The 16,365-nt window shown below is 34.1% G+C and overlaps 2 protein-coding genes across 2 annotated transcripts; one reads left to right on the top strand and one right to left on the bottom strand.

The window, feature by feature from the left end:
• The first annotated feature begins 6,758 nt into the window (after positions 1–6,758).
• LOC104114789 (UDP-glycosyltransferase 86A1-like) lies at positions 6,759–9,057 on the top strand. Its single transcript, XM_009625320.4, has 2 exons — positions 6,759–7,684; positions 8,014–9,057. Exons 1-2 carry the CDS (start codon positions 7,153–7,155, stop codon positions 8,913–8,915), a joined length of 1,434 nt encoding a protein of 477 aa, XP_009623615.1. The 5' UTR covers positions 6,759–7,152; the 3' UTR covers positions 8,916–9,057.
• Positions 9,058–9,160: 103 nt separating this feature from the next.
• LOC104114790 (uncharacterized) lies at positions 9,161–14,645 on the bottom strand. The gene is made up of 7 exons (XM_009625321.2): positions 14,355–14,645; positions 11,494–11,603; positions 10,688–10,899; positions 10,489–10,580; positions 10,238–10,340; positions 9,951–10,093; positions 9,161–9,856 (listed from the first exon to the last, which is right to left on the bottom strand). Exons 1-7 carry the CDS (start codon positions 14,577–14,579, stop codon positions 9,743–9,745), a joined length of 999 nt encoding a protein of 332 aa, XP_009623616.1. The 5' UTR covers positions 14,580–14,645; the 3' UTR covers positions 9,161–9,742.
• Positions 14,646–16,365: the final 1,720 nt, after the last annotated feature.

A 16,365-nucleotide genomic window follows, 5' to 3' on the forward strand; every position in this document is an offset into this window, starting at 1 on the left:
TAGGTGGTACTATTAAATGAGATTAGAATTGATTTTAGGTTTTTTGATATAGAACTGATAGTATGAATTATAGAGGCAATGGTACGCTGAGTTAGTTGACAAAATATCGTTACGTTGAACAATATTTTCGAGCTAATAATTTCTTTCATCCTTATTTTGAGTGAAGACAACGTACCCCCTTAAACATTGCGACAAGTCGACAACGCTTCCCCTATTAGTGGACAATAGAATATATTTGTAACGTATAACTAAAAAGCAACAAAGCTTGAGATGCAAGGTAACAAACACGACAAAACTTGCTCGGATTCAATCCATATATCACATCATATTAGAATTTATTAAAATTAGGTGATGATATTAAAGGAAGAATACATAATAGTTAATCATTAGTAAGAAACAATCAATTCCGTGTAAAATATACATGTCATATCGAGTACTTATGAACTTGATTAGCATACATGCACGAGGAAGTGCATAATTAGCCACTAATTAAAAATGTCTTTACTCTTTAGCAACTGTTTAAAATGTATTTACTCTTTAGCGAGTGCTTATTAAATTTTTACCCGCCCGGACGAAAATACCTCTGTGCTAGACATGGGTGTTGTGTAAATATTAAGGACATGGTGTTCTTAACTTCATAAATGTTGTGTAAATATTAAGGACAAAGTGTCATGTATTTGCACCTTCTGTTGTTAAACTTTAGGACATCATGACCTTAACTTCAAATGTGTAGTGTAAATGTTAAGGACATAATGTACTTAATTTGTATTTACACCTTCTGTTGTTAAACTTTAGGACCTAATGTCCTTAACTTCATATGTGCAGTTTAAATGTTAAGGACATGATGTCCTTTACTTCATGTGTGCAGTGTAAATGTCAAGGACATAATGTCTTTAACTTTATGAGTGTTGTGTAAATATTAAGGACATGGTGTCCTTAACTTCATGAACGTTGTGTAAATATTAAGGACAAAAATATCCTGTATTTACACTTTCCGTTGTTAAACTTTAGGACATCATGTCCTTAACTTCATATGTGCAGTGTAAATGTTAAGAACACGGCGTCCTTAACTTTATGTGTGCAGTGTAAATGTTAAGGACATCATGTCAATAATATTTACACAGCACTCATGAAGAAAGGGTAACAACGTCTTTTCGTATTAATTTTAATAAAGTAGTGTCTATTTTTGGTCAGCATTAAAAATAATAGATAAAAACCAAATACCATATTAAAAAGTGATTATCCCGCGTCATTTCTACTACAGGCACGGCTTTCAATTTTGAAAAGAAAGCCTCTTTGACTGAGCATAAACGAAAATATGAAAAAATATAAAATTAATCGATCGGCCGAAATTAAATTTATTCGCTAGCCAAAAAATATATAATATATATTATTATTTTTGAGATCGATTAAATATATACATTTCTCAAGAAAATTTGTCTCTTTCAACTAGGTTTTGGTAAATTTCACATATGGGAATGTTCTTTCAAGTATGTCCTTTAATACTTCAAGTAGTCAGACCCGCTAAACTTGACTATGGGCCTGCTTTATCAGATCGATGTACAGGGCTTACAATTTCTCATAAATAAAAGTATTTTTTGTTTATTTCAAAAACAACAACTTTTTTTTACCTTTTTAGCAGCATTGAAAAATCAAGTAGTTGTTTAAAATTTTAACAGACCCACAAATTAAGGAATAGTTTTGATCAGTATTATCTTCCAACTAATTTAAAGCTTTAACTAAATAAGGGAATTTTTCCGATATGTTGCGTCCTTATTTTCCATGTATCTTGTGATTATCTTTCTAAATATGTTAGTCTTATTCCTTCACATCTCATTTTTCTATGACCTGGACTTCTTCCAGTGAGTCACTAGAACATCAAAAAGCATTTTTCATATTTTTACTCAGCCAAATTATGAATGGTATCTCAGTTTTATTCTTCTTGTTCTTCGAAAAAGAACATCATTTCACTTTTTCCTTACAATTTTCCTGATCATCATTTTGCTATTAAAGGTATTACGTACGGATATACAATTATAACATTCGAATTATATATATACTTGGTATAATATAGTTGGTACCGTTTTCCATTTTTAATGGTTTATTTATCCTTGTATATTATTAATATAAATTTTGTATTAATATAGAAACAAAATATGTCACATAAATTGTTTATGTACGACTATTATACTAAATATATCTACATGTATATACATGGTTTGTCTTTTAAAATACATGAACTATAATGTATATATATCACATATATACATTATTTATCACCAAATATATGTATTTTACTTTTTGGATATACATGATTTATATGGTAAATAAATAAATTTATAAATAGTATAATATATCCTACACAAAAATAGAGAAAATAGCAGATTTTATACATAATAAGTATAATTTTGCTAGGATTACATTGTATAAAAGAGCCTATGTATGGAAAGAAAAAAATCATTATGGAATGGATTGGTTTCCAACAAAAAAATAGGAAGATATTACTATTTAAATAAGTTATGGAAGAATGATTCATTCACAACGGAAAAATAGGAAATATATTAAATATGCTACGACCGTGTCTATTTACAAGAGCTTGATTCACGTTGGATATATATTATTCCATATTTGAATTGAAACGAAATTGCTAGACGTATAAATATTTTACTGCTACTACTTGTTAATCATTAGTTCATGCTAAGCATCCGTGATATATCTTTAAAAGCTTGCTAATAATGAAAGTCTCCCTCTTTAGTACAAATAGTCGCTCGGATTTATTATTTATTTTTTCTAACTGGTATATATATATCATATATTGATTAGATATACTTTTACATATGACATATGAATCATAGATATATCGTACATCCGTCAGTTGGTTTTTATTTAAGCGGTTGGGTGGACGATTATTTAGATTAATTCTTCTTTCGTGGGAATCTTTACAAAAATAGCCTATTGTTATCAATCTCCTCCTATAATATGGAACCTTGGCCCATTAGTTTATAATATAAATATAAGAGAAATTTATATAGTGTGGTCTTCCCAAAATTAATAGCCGAAGAAATATATATTGTTTATATGTTAATGTATAATATACATATTTTATAACATGGCCTCGTCTCCGGTCATCAAAACTTTGGGTGTCTAACGACACTTGGAAGTCTAGCAACATAACAGCAGGCGTTTGTTTCCTAAAAGTGTTTGGAAAAAAGAAAAAAAAAAACAGAAAAACTTTTCAAATTTTTTTTGTCAAATTATTTTGTCAACATCATTTTTTGGCACATAGATTCAATGTTAAGTCCATACTTACATATTTACGTAGCTATGATTCAGCTGACTCTACGCTATATTGGATGAGATTCTATGGTGCATTTTATTTTGGAATTTTTTCGTTTTCATATAATATTTGAAATTTATTTATTAAAATTGTTCTAATTTTGTATATTATCCGCCCTAAACAAGGATTACTTACAAATTATATACATTACACCTTAAAAGTCTCTCAATCCATTATTAGTGTCTTAAATTAGGGGATTTAGTTACACTATTTTCCTCTCTTTTTTTCTCCTCCCCTCAATTTCCCTATTCTCTGCTACCTCTCTCCACCCAAAATTCCCGTAATTGAGAGTCAAAATTCGTGGGCAATGAAGCAACGCTTCATATGAAGATAATTCAGAACTTTAAATGCAATATCCTTTCTTGCCAAGTACACATCTGAATGTTTGCGTTGTTTCCATAGTTGGCATATCAACTATTCCTTTTAATTGTAGAATTATTTTGCATTCCTTAGTTGCCAGCATGATTTTTCTTAAGGAATATAAATTGTTTCTTTTATTGTAGAATTCTTGCTTTTCTTAACTCACTTATCTTTTTTCCTTTTCACCTAGTACATCCCAGAAATTCGGAACAGATTTGTGTTATCCTCCATGTCCTTTTTCAAAGCTTATGTAACATTGGTGAATATCGCAAACAGGACAAATCTATCAATGATCTCGAGATTAGTTGGAGTTGAAGCGTAAGCAGAACAGAGATATGATAAATTTGTATGGCACAATAACATACAAATTAAAAAATAAATTTCGTAAAAATTTAATACAAATTTGATACATCTACAATATCATATAAACTAAAAATAAATTTTATACAACTAATGATACAATATTCAACTTATTTATAACTTATCTACAACTTTCATACATACTAAAAATAAATTTCTTCCAATAACTATACAGTATACACTTATTTACAACAAATCTACAACTTTCATACATTATTTCTACCCAATTAAATACAACTATAATATCATACAACTTAAATACAATTTTTATACAAATTTTATACAATATGTCTTTTGTATATTTTGTATCTGATTTGTATATATTTTGTATGTGGTGTGTGTTTCTTCCTCTCTAAAATTCCAATCAAAACTCTCTCTTGATACAATTTTGATACATATCAACAATTTTATGTAAAAAGATAGTATTGATAACCTAAATACAAATTTTATACAACGATTCATACATTATACAACTATTTTTCAACTTTCATACAACATTCAAATAAAAAATATATATATATATATATATATATATATATATATATATATATATATATATAACTATAACAGAATACAATTTACATACAATTATACTACAACTTTACTACAATCTCGTAAGTATCTTGTATGTATAAGTATCTCGAGTTTCAATCTGAAATTCAGCCAATATCAAGTCTAATCTTCACCAAACACCCTCAAGATTGAGATATAAACTCCAAACAATATTCCCAATTGTTTGCGACAACACTCAATCCAAACAAATAATAATTTTTAAAAACCCAAATTCGATTTCAAAGCTTCAAAGCTTTTTAATGGTTACCAATGGTAGAGAGTCAAACACCTTCAAAATTTATTGATTAACAATTTCAATTTAAACATCAATTGTGCAACATGAAAGAAAATTGCTAAGTTAAAACGATTGAAATCCATTGATAAATTTCATTAAAACTATATACAACAAGAAAGCATAAAAAAATAGAGAACACCAAATGAAGAAAAATTGGAAAAAAAAATAGAGAATGAGAGTATAGAGAGAGAGAGTAGAGAGAGAGAGAGACGGAGAGAGAAAGAGGGCAAGTATAAAGGGATAAAGAAATAACTGATATTCCTTATTCAGTTCCTAATATAAAGGGATACTCATTTAAAACTTATTTGTGTATAATTAGTAAATTGTATATGACCATGTAATTAAATTGAAACTTGAGTAGGGAGGGTAATAAGGTTTTAAATAGTGTATATGAATGTGAAAATCCCTTTTATTTTCAAATGAAACTATGAAAATGTACTCTAGAAAATAACTGTTAGATCCAACATATCCACGAAAGTGAATGCGATGGAAATTTGAATGTTGATATGGATGTATGATTATATAGAGTAAGATAGAGAAATAACCGCGTCAAACTCAAACATAGGGCGCAAGAAGCACACAGATAAGATAAAATAAGAAAATGTTATCCGAAATGGTTTGATCATATCCTATATAGATCTCCAAATGAAATAGTCCACAAGTACAACAATATAATGATTGAAGGTGTTAAAAGGGAACAAAGTAAACCCAAAATTACATTAAGAAAATTTATCTCAAAATTCCACTTTAGAGTTTCATCATTTTTTTTAGAAAGTAAAAGAAAATAATAAAAAGCTTAGGAAAACCAAAAAAAATTACCGGATTGACATATTGATTTGGAGTTCAAACGAAAAGTTTTATGGTTTGCCTCGCACAACTGATATTTTTTTATCTCACAAATTTGTAGACCAATATCTTACACTTTTGGGTCCACTGTCTAAGGTCAAATTAGTTCATATTAAATACTCATATAATAGAGCAACACGTGGAACCGGAGACAGATGAAAAGCAACATAGGTGGAAATCAAGACCGGGGGCAGCAGTTTCGGTTGGCACCGGGAAGCCCCCGAAGGGAATGTTGCTCATGAGTACAAATGAATGTCTGCCACCTGATAGCATTCAATGAAAAATATTCAGTAGTATTAATTACATAGTCTGTTACAAAGAATATGGCCTTCGTAGCATGTCGTTACACATTATTCAATGGTAGCAACATTTCATTTCTTGCTTATTAAGATTCATATTGATGCCTTCAGAAGCCCTGCTCCCGGAACCATGCTATCTACTGTTTTATCTCGATTTCAACGCTAAATCTTGCATTTAATTTAATTTAATTATCATTTTGGGATCAAATCGATTCGCTTGTCTATAAACCACGAAATAAATTCAACTGTATCACGGGTAAACATCCATAGAATTATGGGTCCACAAAATTGTAAGACAAAAGAAACCTCGCACAACTAGTATCATTTAGTTGTGTGGCACAAAATAAAAAATTTCGAGTTCAAACACATCCTAAAAATTAAAAGAAAAAGTAGCAAGTCCATACTGTTTATTAACCAATTATTCACAACCCGACACAATCAAAAGCGAAAAGAGCAAAAGTTTGATTATGAAAGAAAGGGGCATCACATATGCAATGCACAGGCAATTATTGAAAATGAATGCAGCTTCAAGGATGACCTAGCTGCCACTAACGTGTCCAATTTCTCTACATTCTTGCACAATGAATGCTGGCCATACATCAAGTAGCTTCTAGATAGCCTGACAGATCTATGGAAAATATTTATTCGCATCCGGTGTTTATACCAAACAAACGAATGCAAGACATGTTTTTTTGCGTATAAACATATATAAGTACCTCTTGGTTGTGGCACAATGGCCCATCTCATATCTTTAAATTCCTAAGAGATAACCTAGGAGAGGCTCCAAATTCACATAAATGCAGCTATAGGTATAGCCAAAGACCAACTTAGACAATTAATATTCAACCCTTTTGCAACAAAGAACATAAGCCACAATCTTCTTTTTAAATAACCATAGTGTGCAGACCAGCTTAAGCGCGCCTAAACTAATTCTATGGGTACCTGTTACTTCCCACTAACACAAAATATAAAGCGACCATCTCCGTCCAAGCTCTTATATAAACATACAAGGAAACCAGCTCCTATATGCCTGCACCTCCTTTGGTGCTATATTAATAAAACACTTACCTTTCTCAAACAAGGCAACCATCTCCTATACCAAAATGAGGGTAGAAGAACACCCAAAGCTGCATGCAGTAATGATACCACTTCCTCTTCAAGGCCATATAAATCCATTCACCCATCTTGCAATGAAGCTTGCTTCAAAAGGTTTTACCATCACCTTTGTCAACACAGAATCAACTCACCAGCACATAACTAGAGCTCAGTCACTTAAAGATGAACACGACAACCCTTTCTCCCATGCACAGAAATCCGGTCTTGACATTCGTTATGCCAAAATTAGTGATGGTTTCCCACTAAGTTTTGAAAGGAGGGCCAAAGCAGACCAGTTTGTGGAAGGTCTTATTCATGTTTTCGAAGCTCATGTGGATGACTTCATTGAAAAACTAATCCTTTCGAAACCAGACCCGCCCGTTTCGTGTATAATAGCTGACAGTTTCCACGTATGGGCATCAACGATTGCCAAAAAATATAATCTTTTCAACGTTTCATTCTGGACTGAACCAGCAACAGTGCTTACTATCTACTATCACATGGACCTGCTCAAGAGTAAAGGCCATTTCGGATGTCATGGTAAGAACTCCATATCTTGAAGCTATTAGTACTGTCTAATCAGTGACTACATTACATAATCAATTTATTTTTTATAACCGTGGTGTCCGGGCAGCTTACGCTCACCTCAACTAATTCCATTGGATACCTGTTACCTTCTACCAACATCATGTATCAGGCAACTCTGTTCACCAAGGCTTGGACAGATAGGAAGAAATCATCTAGTGTTTTTGTTTCTACAGGATTTGAACCTGAGACCTCATGGTTCTCAACCCACTTCATTGACCACTACGCCACACCCTTGGCTACATTACATTATCAATTAGCTAATAAGTAATCATTTTGTCCAGGTAAGTGTGAAGACACAATTAGATACATACCAGGAGTTCAAGCCATTGAACCAGCAGATTTACCTTCATATTGTCAAGATCCTGATTCAAGCACCGTGATGCCCCGTTTTGTGTTCAAGTGTCTTGAAGATGCGCAGAAAGCAGATTTTGTCATCTGCAACACAGTGCAAGAGCTAGAGTCCTCAGCTATCTCAGTCATACAAGAGAAGCAGCCATTCTATGCAATTGGGCCGGTCTTCCCTGCAAGCTTTACCAAGAGAACAATTTCAACAGGCCTGCTGCCAGAGTCAGATTACACCGACTGGCTCAATAGCAAACAAGATGGTACAGTGTTATACATCTCATTTGGTAGTCTTGCTAATATGAGTAAACGGGATATTCTGGAAATAGCACAGGGCATTTTAATAAGTAAGGTGAGTTTCATATGGGTGCTACGTCACAATATCCTAGGTTCTGGTGAAAGAAACATTTTGCCTCGTAGATTTGAGGAAGAAACAGTAGGTAGAGGACTGGTTGTGCCGTGGTGCTCTCAACTAGCAGTACTATCACATCCAGCAGTTGGAGGGTTTTTGACTCATTGTGGTTGGAATTCAATCTTGGAAAGCATATGGTGTAAAGTTCCAATGGTGTGTGTTCCTATTTTAACAGATCAATTTACTAATAGGAAATTAGTGGTCAATGATTGGAGGATTGGTGTGAATCTTTGCACTGGAAGATTAATCAGGAGGGAGGAAGTAGCGGAGAATATTGGAAGGATAATGAGTAAATCAGATGATTTGAGGAAGAATATAGAGAGAACAAAGATGGTCCTTCACAATGCACTGTCTGATGAGGGATCTTCAAAGAAGAATCTCAACCAATTCATAGAAGAAATGAAGAACAAGATTCTTCAGAAAAAATGAGATGGCTCACAAGAGCTTGCTACACATTCTCACTTACCAATTATGGTTCTGCAAAGCCAGAACTTAGCAAGTTATGTATTAGTTCTAAAAAAGTTGTTATGCAGTGAATAATGACACGGCATACAAATTACTACGCCTTAAACTAGTTGGATCAGCTATATGAATCCTCAAAACTTTTACCGCGACCAGTTGAATTGATGGCATGACATAATGCCAAAAAAAAAAGAGCTCGGCAGATACATTCATACCATAAAAATAGCATGTCAATATCCTCTATATCCCAGGTCTGAATGTCTGATAATGATAAGGTGCTGTATTTGACAAAACACATCTTTTACTTCCAGCCTTCATGTTGACTTACTTTTCACAATCAAATTCTCCAGGACATGAACAACAATAGTTCGCCCTTGGGAAGCTTCTCAAACCAAACTGCACCATAGTGTAACCTGGCCTTAAAACAGCCCCAATCTTAAGATAACAAACAGCCGAAGTCAACAAAAACAATATCACCATCTTGTTAAACTTTTGCTCATCCTTTTCTATATCTCATCTTACAACCGCAGCACCACTTCATATGTTTCACGAGAGAAAGTGCCTCTCTGCATGCATAGCTAGAAAGGACTGAAACTTTCATTCATCAAAGGAATCTCAGGCACTGACATTGTACACTTAAGTATTCTACTTCTACTCATCATTGATTTAGCTCGTTGGAGGACGCGATTTAAGAGTCAAAAACAACCCATGTTTATCTCTTTTTCAGTTTCTTAAGCTCATGGAACATTAATGTGGCTGCTTGCAAGTTCATTTTTCCCATTAAAACCACAGGGTTATGAACCTACATAGACATGTGGCTTCTGGAACTTCCCATGAATCCACACTCTTCGCATGATCTTCCCATTCCGTCGATTCACTGACTGGACACAGCAATACTCAAGCTCAAGCTGCAAAAAGGTTCATAAATATGTTAAAGTTTATTGGTAATGGAACCAAAATTCCTGTCTGTAGTTCCACAAAGTAGCCAACGGGAAGTAATACCTCAGTGAATCCTGTGCCACAGAAGAGATCTCTTACACTATCCAAGCAAAAGAAATAAGACCTTGTTCCATCAGAACGCATGTACTCTCTGTATCCTACTCTTTGTTCCGGCTCGAACCGAAGCATGGTCATATCATAAAGACCTGAGTTTCACACATCCCGAATTCAGATACTAGGAGAAAACTAAACAGACCTCATCATTCAAAAGATACAAATTTTACAAATTAGCAAGAGATACATTGCCAATGTTCCGCAAGTAATGTCTAATATTCAGGTCAGGTTATTACCGTAATCCCTGAATAACAACAGGCCTCCGGGCTTTAGAACAGAAAAGCATTCTGCGATTGCTCTTGACATCCTGTGAAGTGGCATTGCTGATAGCGTAAATATCTGGAAATTACAAATGAAATAACCATCTACTTAGACATTTGACTTTTGTTGAAATCAATACAGTTGTGAATAAAAGAGAGCCTTTTTTTAATAATGAAATTGAAAAAAAAAAAGCCCAAATCATAGACATAATTAAGAATGTACATACGAGGGTAACAAAATCTATTCCCCCAGTGCAGCTATCGTTCTTGGCAGATATCGGTGGATCAGGGAAATCTTGCTTACTGCATCTTCTTGCATCTGCATGAGCAAAACACGTTCATTTGAAAACCCACCTCTTTGCTATACCAGCAGAGAATGATAGATCATATCTAATAAAATGCAGAAGAATTGGTACATTTGCTAACCTAAGGAGCACATATTCTGCTTCTGAGAGAAACTTTCACGGCAAGAAGTGCAGACTAACCAGTTTGGAAATCCACTCACAGAGAAATCACATTGGAATGGATAAAACCGTTCTTTAGCCAAGATTATATTAGCAGCTTCAATATTCTCTTTAGCCCTCTCAAGAGCCTCTTTGCTGCAGTCACAGGCATACAGAGAGATGCTCTTGTTTCCACTGCAAGAGATAAGCAAAGTTTCAGCAATGAGATCAGGATAATGTGATTCTCAATCTTCGCATAGAACATTGAAATTCAATATTAACAAATGAACAAGCAGGTAAGCCTTACTATCGCGAAGAGATGAAGCAAGATGAAATTGAATAAATCTAATCTTAATTTAGAGAAAGAAAAAAGATTCTTCAACATTGCTCTTAAATAAGGTAAAGTAAATACATCATCACCAAACGAAAACAAATCTGATTTCATGTTACTTATTTCTAGTCAGCACTGTTGTTTCTAGGTGAGATTGAATAGGAAGTGAAGACTCTACTCTATACTCATCCATTTGAGAATGGATGCCTCATATATCGTGTTTGAACCTAAATTTTGTGGCTACTTCCAAGTTTAAAAAAGGAATAAGATGGCCAACTTAGGAATAGCTCCACTCTAGATAATCAATTATGGGATATCAAAATATCAATGAACAAGAAACTATCATAGAACTAGTGGCTTATAATTATGCACCTTAAACAAAGAGAGTTTTGCCACTTCCTCAGCCAAAAAATGCTTAAACAATTAAGTCACTCAAAGCAAGTAAAATTCTTCCTCACCGTAATATTGGCAGAGCTGTACTACCATTTCCACATCCGACCTCCAAAACTGTCGAGCATTCCCCGCAACAGGCTAGCTCAGGGAATTCCTTAAGCAAGTACCGCCGCTCCTACATGGAAGAAATTATGTTTAAGAAAAGACATGAAGCGGAATATAGGTTTTTCAAACAGTTAACAGAAACGCTTGTTCTTGCTGCAACTGCCGATCAGGTCAACACAAGAGTACCTACATATGCAACCAAAACAAGCAGATGATGACTACTTGTCTTGAAAGATAATAACATGAAGATGTCATTTGAAGCAAAATAAATGAGTTTAGAAATTAGAAGCAGAGAAGAATAGCCAAAGCAGTAGCAGTTAGAGAATGCCCCAGCTCTCATTCTAGTTGAGATGAGAAAAATAGTCCTTTTATTTTCTTTTTCTTTTTGAACAAGAAATTATCAGTTTAAACTCGCTATATGTTCTTTTTGATAAGGAACTCGCTATAAGTTCTTATGGTACAAAAGCATAGAATACATTTTTGTACCAAGTTCTAGTAGTTGAACAGCGGTAGTGGTGACAGAAGAAGCCAATTTTTTTAAACCACACTCATGTGTTCTATTTAGATTGACTTCGGAAAGAGCAACATTCTTTTTCCCCTTAGCCACCATTTAGTTTCTCACCACTATTGAAGTAAGGATTCCGAAAGATATCTACTAAGTTCAATTCTTTGTCAATTATCTAATACATCAAAACTCCTAGTCCCATAAAATAGCACTAAACTCGAACCTCAAAATTAGATGTCTTGGGCTTCGCACCTAAGGACTTGAGATTGAAACCCTGGTAACTTAGCTACAAAAGCTTGCTTCCAATCCTATAGACCTTGGACCTAATGTGTGTAACTCGCAAGACACCGCAGGAGGCCTCATGGATTAATTTTCATTGCTCAAGTCCAAAGAGGCTCTAGTAAGAGAAGGGCGAAATAGAGAGCTTTCTGAGAGGACTTTAGCATATTGCTAACCATGTGAGCGGAGAGCATGCTTTCATTTGAAGTCTGTTGTAGAGAGATTTGGCTGTGAAAGAAATGTTCTACAAGAGATACAAAGTCAACCATTCAAGTGTAGCTTGTTGGCCAAGATAGGCAACATCAAACCCTTGATTTGTACACATACTTCGTTTTGTGGACTAGGTCTTTTATATGGTCTAAAACTTTAGATTTACATCACTGAGTTAAGTTGGCGCCCACAATCCTAAACCCTTTTAAGAGTGAGAAAAAAGGCACTAGTTCGGTCATTCACACAACCCCTAGAGGTCATGGGAATGAGCTCTTAATTATTCCTTTGAAGTATGACGCTTCCCCTTCTAGTGTTTCACTTCCTCAGCCTAGTATGCAGGTCCCATACCTTAGCTTCCTTGTTGTTGTGTCCATATTTTAGCTTTTAGTATTAGCTTCCTACTATACCTCTTTGTCATTGGTGTTATGTAATACCTCTATTTTATAGCTCCTCAAATCATACCTTTCATGTCATTCCTCCTCATACCATTCCTCTCATATCGCAGCCCCTTGTATCATATTTCTCAAGTCATAGTTCCTCATACCAGTACCAATTCATCGTAGTTTATGCAACGTTAAAGTTAGACATGGTAGAAGGAAATTAGAATTTGCAAGGTTCTCAACATTATAGGTAAAGGTGCTTTCAGTGAGCTAAGAGGTTCAGATATTGGGATGAGATTTGTATGGGGTGAATCTGTTTAAGATAGAAGAAAAATGGAGCTCAAAGCTCTGGAGATGAGCTCGGCTATGGATGCACACCAAAGAGAGAAAGGAGCAAAGAAAGATGGTTGTAAAAGGTTGGTATAGTCGGTGGGGTGCATAGTCGGGAGAAAATGAAAATCATGGAGCTTGGAGCTCCGTGGTCGACTTTAGTCACTGTGTTTCAACAATCAACTTCAAAACTACTTCCAAATTTAGAAACTTCTTTTTGGATATGAAAGTGGTTGCATCAGCTAGTAGCGGAGTTTATAGTTAAGTATGGTTGGTCCACTTGTGGACTCAAATTTAGAAACTTCTTTTTGGATATGAAAGTGGTTGCATCAGTTAGTAGCGGAGTTTATAGTTAAGTATGGTTGGTCCACTTGTGGGCTCAAAATCATAAGCCAACTCCCCTTAACTTTTGGGTTGATTAGACTTTAGCTCACAGAGCTTACTATGAGCATCATCCTAGGGACAGGTGTTTATCTATCTCTAGAAGAACATTCCTACAATCCTACTATAGCTCAAATTATGAGGTTCAAATTCCAAACTTTCTTTACCACTGACAAACACTTTTGGCAAATGCACCAACTCGGTTCCCACGTCTATGGCTATTATTGCACATTTAACTAATGATCTGTGACAAGCAATCACTTTTCTCTTAGAATTACTAAACTTCAAATATTTCAGGAAAATCTCGGCTTTCTGCCACTTCTCTTACGCAAGAGAAGCAACCCCATTAATTAAGTGTACAAATTTAACTATTTTGATCTTTAACAAGCAATCATTTTCCAATTAAAATTACTAAAGTTCAAATCATTAAATAAAATCTCGGCTTTCTGTCACTTCCCTAACTCAAGACAAACAACCACATTAACAAAGTTTACAAATTTAACCAAGTTAAGAAACAAAATATGCAAATGCAAGATCAGTACACTATCAACAGCAACCAATTTCCATAAAAATTATAAAGTTAAAAACTTTCAGGAAAATCATGGCTTTCTGCCACTTCTCCAACGCAAGAAAAACAACCACATTAATAATGTTTACAAATTTAACCAAGTTAAGAAACAAAATATACAAATGCAAGCTCAGGATACTATAAACAGAAACAGTGAATATTAGTTACCTTGAAGAATTTGCCAGTGGAATTCTGGAGATTGTGGAAGTTGTTCCATGCTTCAGAATCTTCTGAAGTAGAAAGGGTATGTTGATTTTGGGGAAAAGGAAGCAAGTGGTGGACAAGAGAAGGATCGTTTTCGATCTCGTGCCGAAGTTGGTCCCATTCAAAGTCTTTGCTATAGTAGTTTTCTGCTCCTGCCTTAGTAATTTCTCCTTCCTCTCTTGGTTCCATTAATCTCCCCTTGTTTCTCCTCTGTCTCTCTCTCTTGACTCTTCCTTGTTTCAGAAATATGGCTGCGCTACTCAACTTCCACCCCACTCTTTGGTTAAAACTTACAACGACCCAAAAGTTTTGTTAAGGGTGTTACTTTGGTCCAAGGTGCTTGTGTACACCCACTGATTTTACGGTGTGCCTCACACAACTGACATTAGTTGTATCATGTATGAGGCTTCTTTTTATCTCACATATTCGTGTACTCATTATGACAAGATGGGTTGTTATGATGGTAAGCACCCTCCACTTTCAACCAAGAGGTTGTGAGTTTGAGTCACCCCAAGAGCAAGGTGGGGAGTTCTTAGAGGGAAGGATACCGAGGGTCATTTGGAAACAGTCTCTCTACCCTAGGGTAGGGATAAGATCTGGGTATCACACAACTAATGTCAGTTGTGTGAGATAAAAAATAAATTTTTTCGTGTACACCAAATCACATTCATTTGTGATTATTAAGTAATAAGTTAAAATACATGTTAATCAACTATAATTAAGTGATGAAAATATATTTCATGACATATATTCTGTATTTATTATTTTTTTGTAAGATGATAATTGACTAGGTGTGACATCAATGTGATTTAAATCTTTATCAATGGCTTATGGATTAGGTGTGAATTGTATTTAAGAGCCCGTTTGGATTAACTGATTTGAAGTAGCTGATAAGCATTAGGTGCTGAAAAATATTTTTAAGTGCTGAAATTGATTTAATAAATAAGCAGTTACGTGTTTGGATACAAGTGCTGAAATTGATAATAATTTGCTGCAGTATTTGATAAAAAAATGTTGATAAACTCGTTTTCTGTTAAAATGACTTGAATAACCTTAGAACTGTTTACACTTATAAGCAGAGACGGATCCATAATTTGATGGTTACAGGTGCCACTCAGGGGCGAATGCATATTTATCGAAGCGGTGTCAGGCGATACCGCTTCGTGAATTCTTTTGCTAAATATATGTATTAATACTGCGAGGAAGCGGAAAAGTAGAAAAAAATGACATCACTTGCCATAATTTGTCTCTTGGTATATCGATTATGTGCTTGATTTTGCTCTAAGAGGTTAGAGGTTCAAACCTCAACTAGCACCTCTCTTTTTTCTTTATGTAAATATTTGAGAGAATCTATGCGGTTAAAAATTGTGATGAAGTAGAATTTAATTCAGTACTTTTCTGACTTAAGGCTCAACAAAACCAATAGACTAAAGTTATTTCTTGTCTAGAAGTATGATAATTAAAGTTATTATTCCCGTTCTTTTATAAATTTTGACATCGCTTATAAAAAATCGGTGAATGTCCATGGTGCCACTGCTTTTAATGCAAACCGGCCATAGTGAAGAGATTGAACTCGGGTATACATTTTGGTCGGTTCGATCCATTTTTGATTAATTCGATTCGGTTCGGTTCTGTCCATTTTGAATTAATTCAATTCAATTTAAAAGATTGTTTTATGCATAAATGAATATGTGATCATAAAATCGAATAAGTTCTATCCAATTCGGTCTAATTCTCTAGGTTCAAATTCGATTAATATGATTAAAAAATATTTAAAAAATAAAATTTTAAATTAGGAAATACATCACTTCAATCTACGTATAGCTCGATTAATATTATGTCTTTGATGTATCACTCTAGTTTCTAAAATTAATAAAATAACATTAGATGGATAAAAAGAGGAAATGATTAAAATCACATTCAAATAAAATAAAGATCTAGAAAAAGAAAAAGAAAGCAAATATACAATTTAAAT

The sequence above is a fragment of the Nicotiana tomentosiformis genome, chromosome 5 (assembly GCF_000390325.3).
Source record: "Nicotiana tomentosiformis chromosome 5, ASM39032v3, whole genome shotgun sequence".
Taxonomy (NCBI): domain Eukaryota; kingdom Viridiplantae; phylum Streptophyta; class Magnoliopsida; order Solanales; family Solanaceae; genus Nicotiana; species Nicotiana tomentosiformis.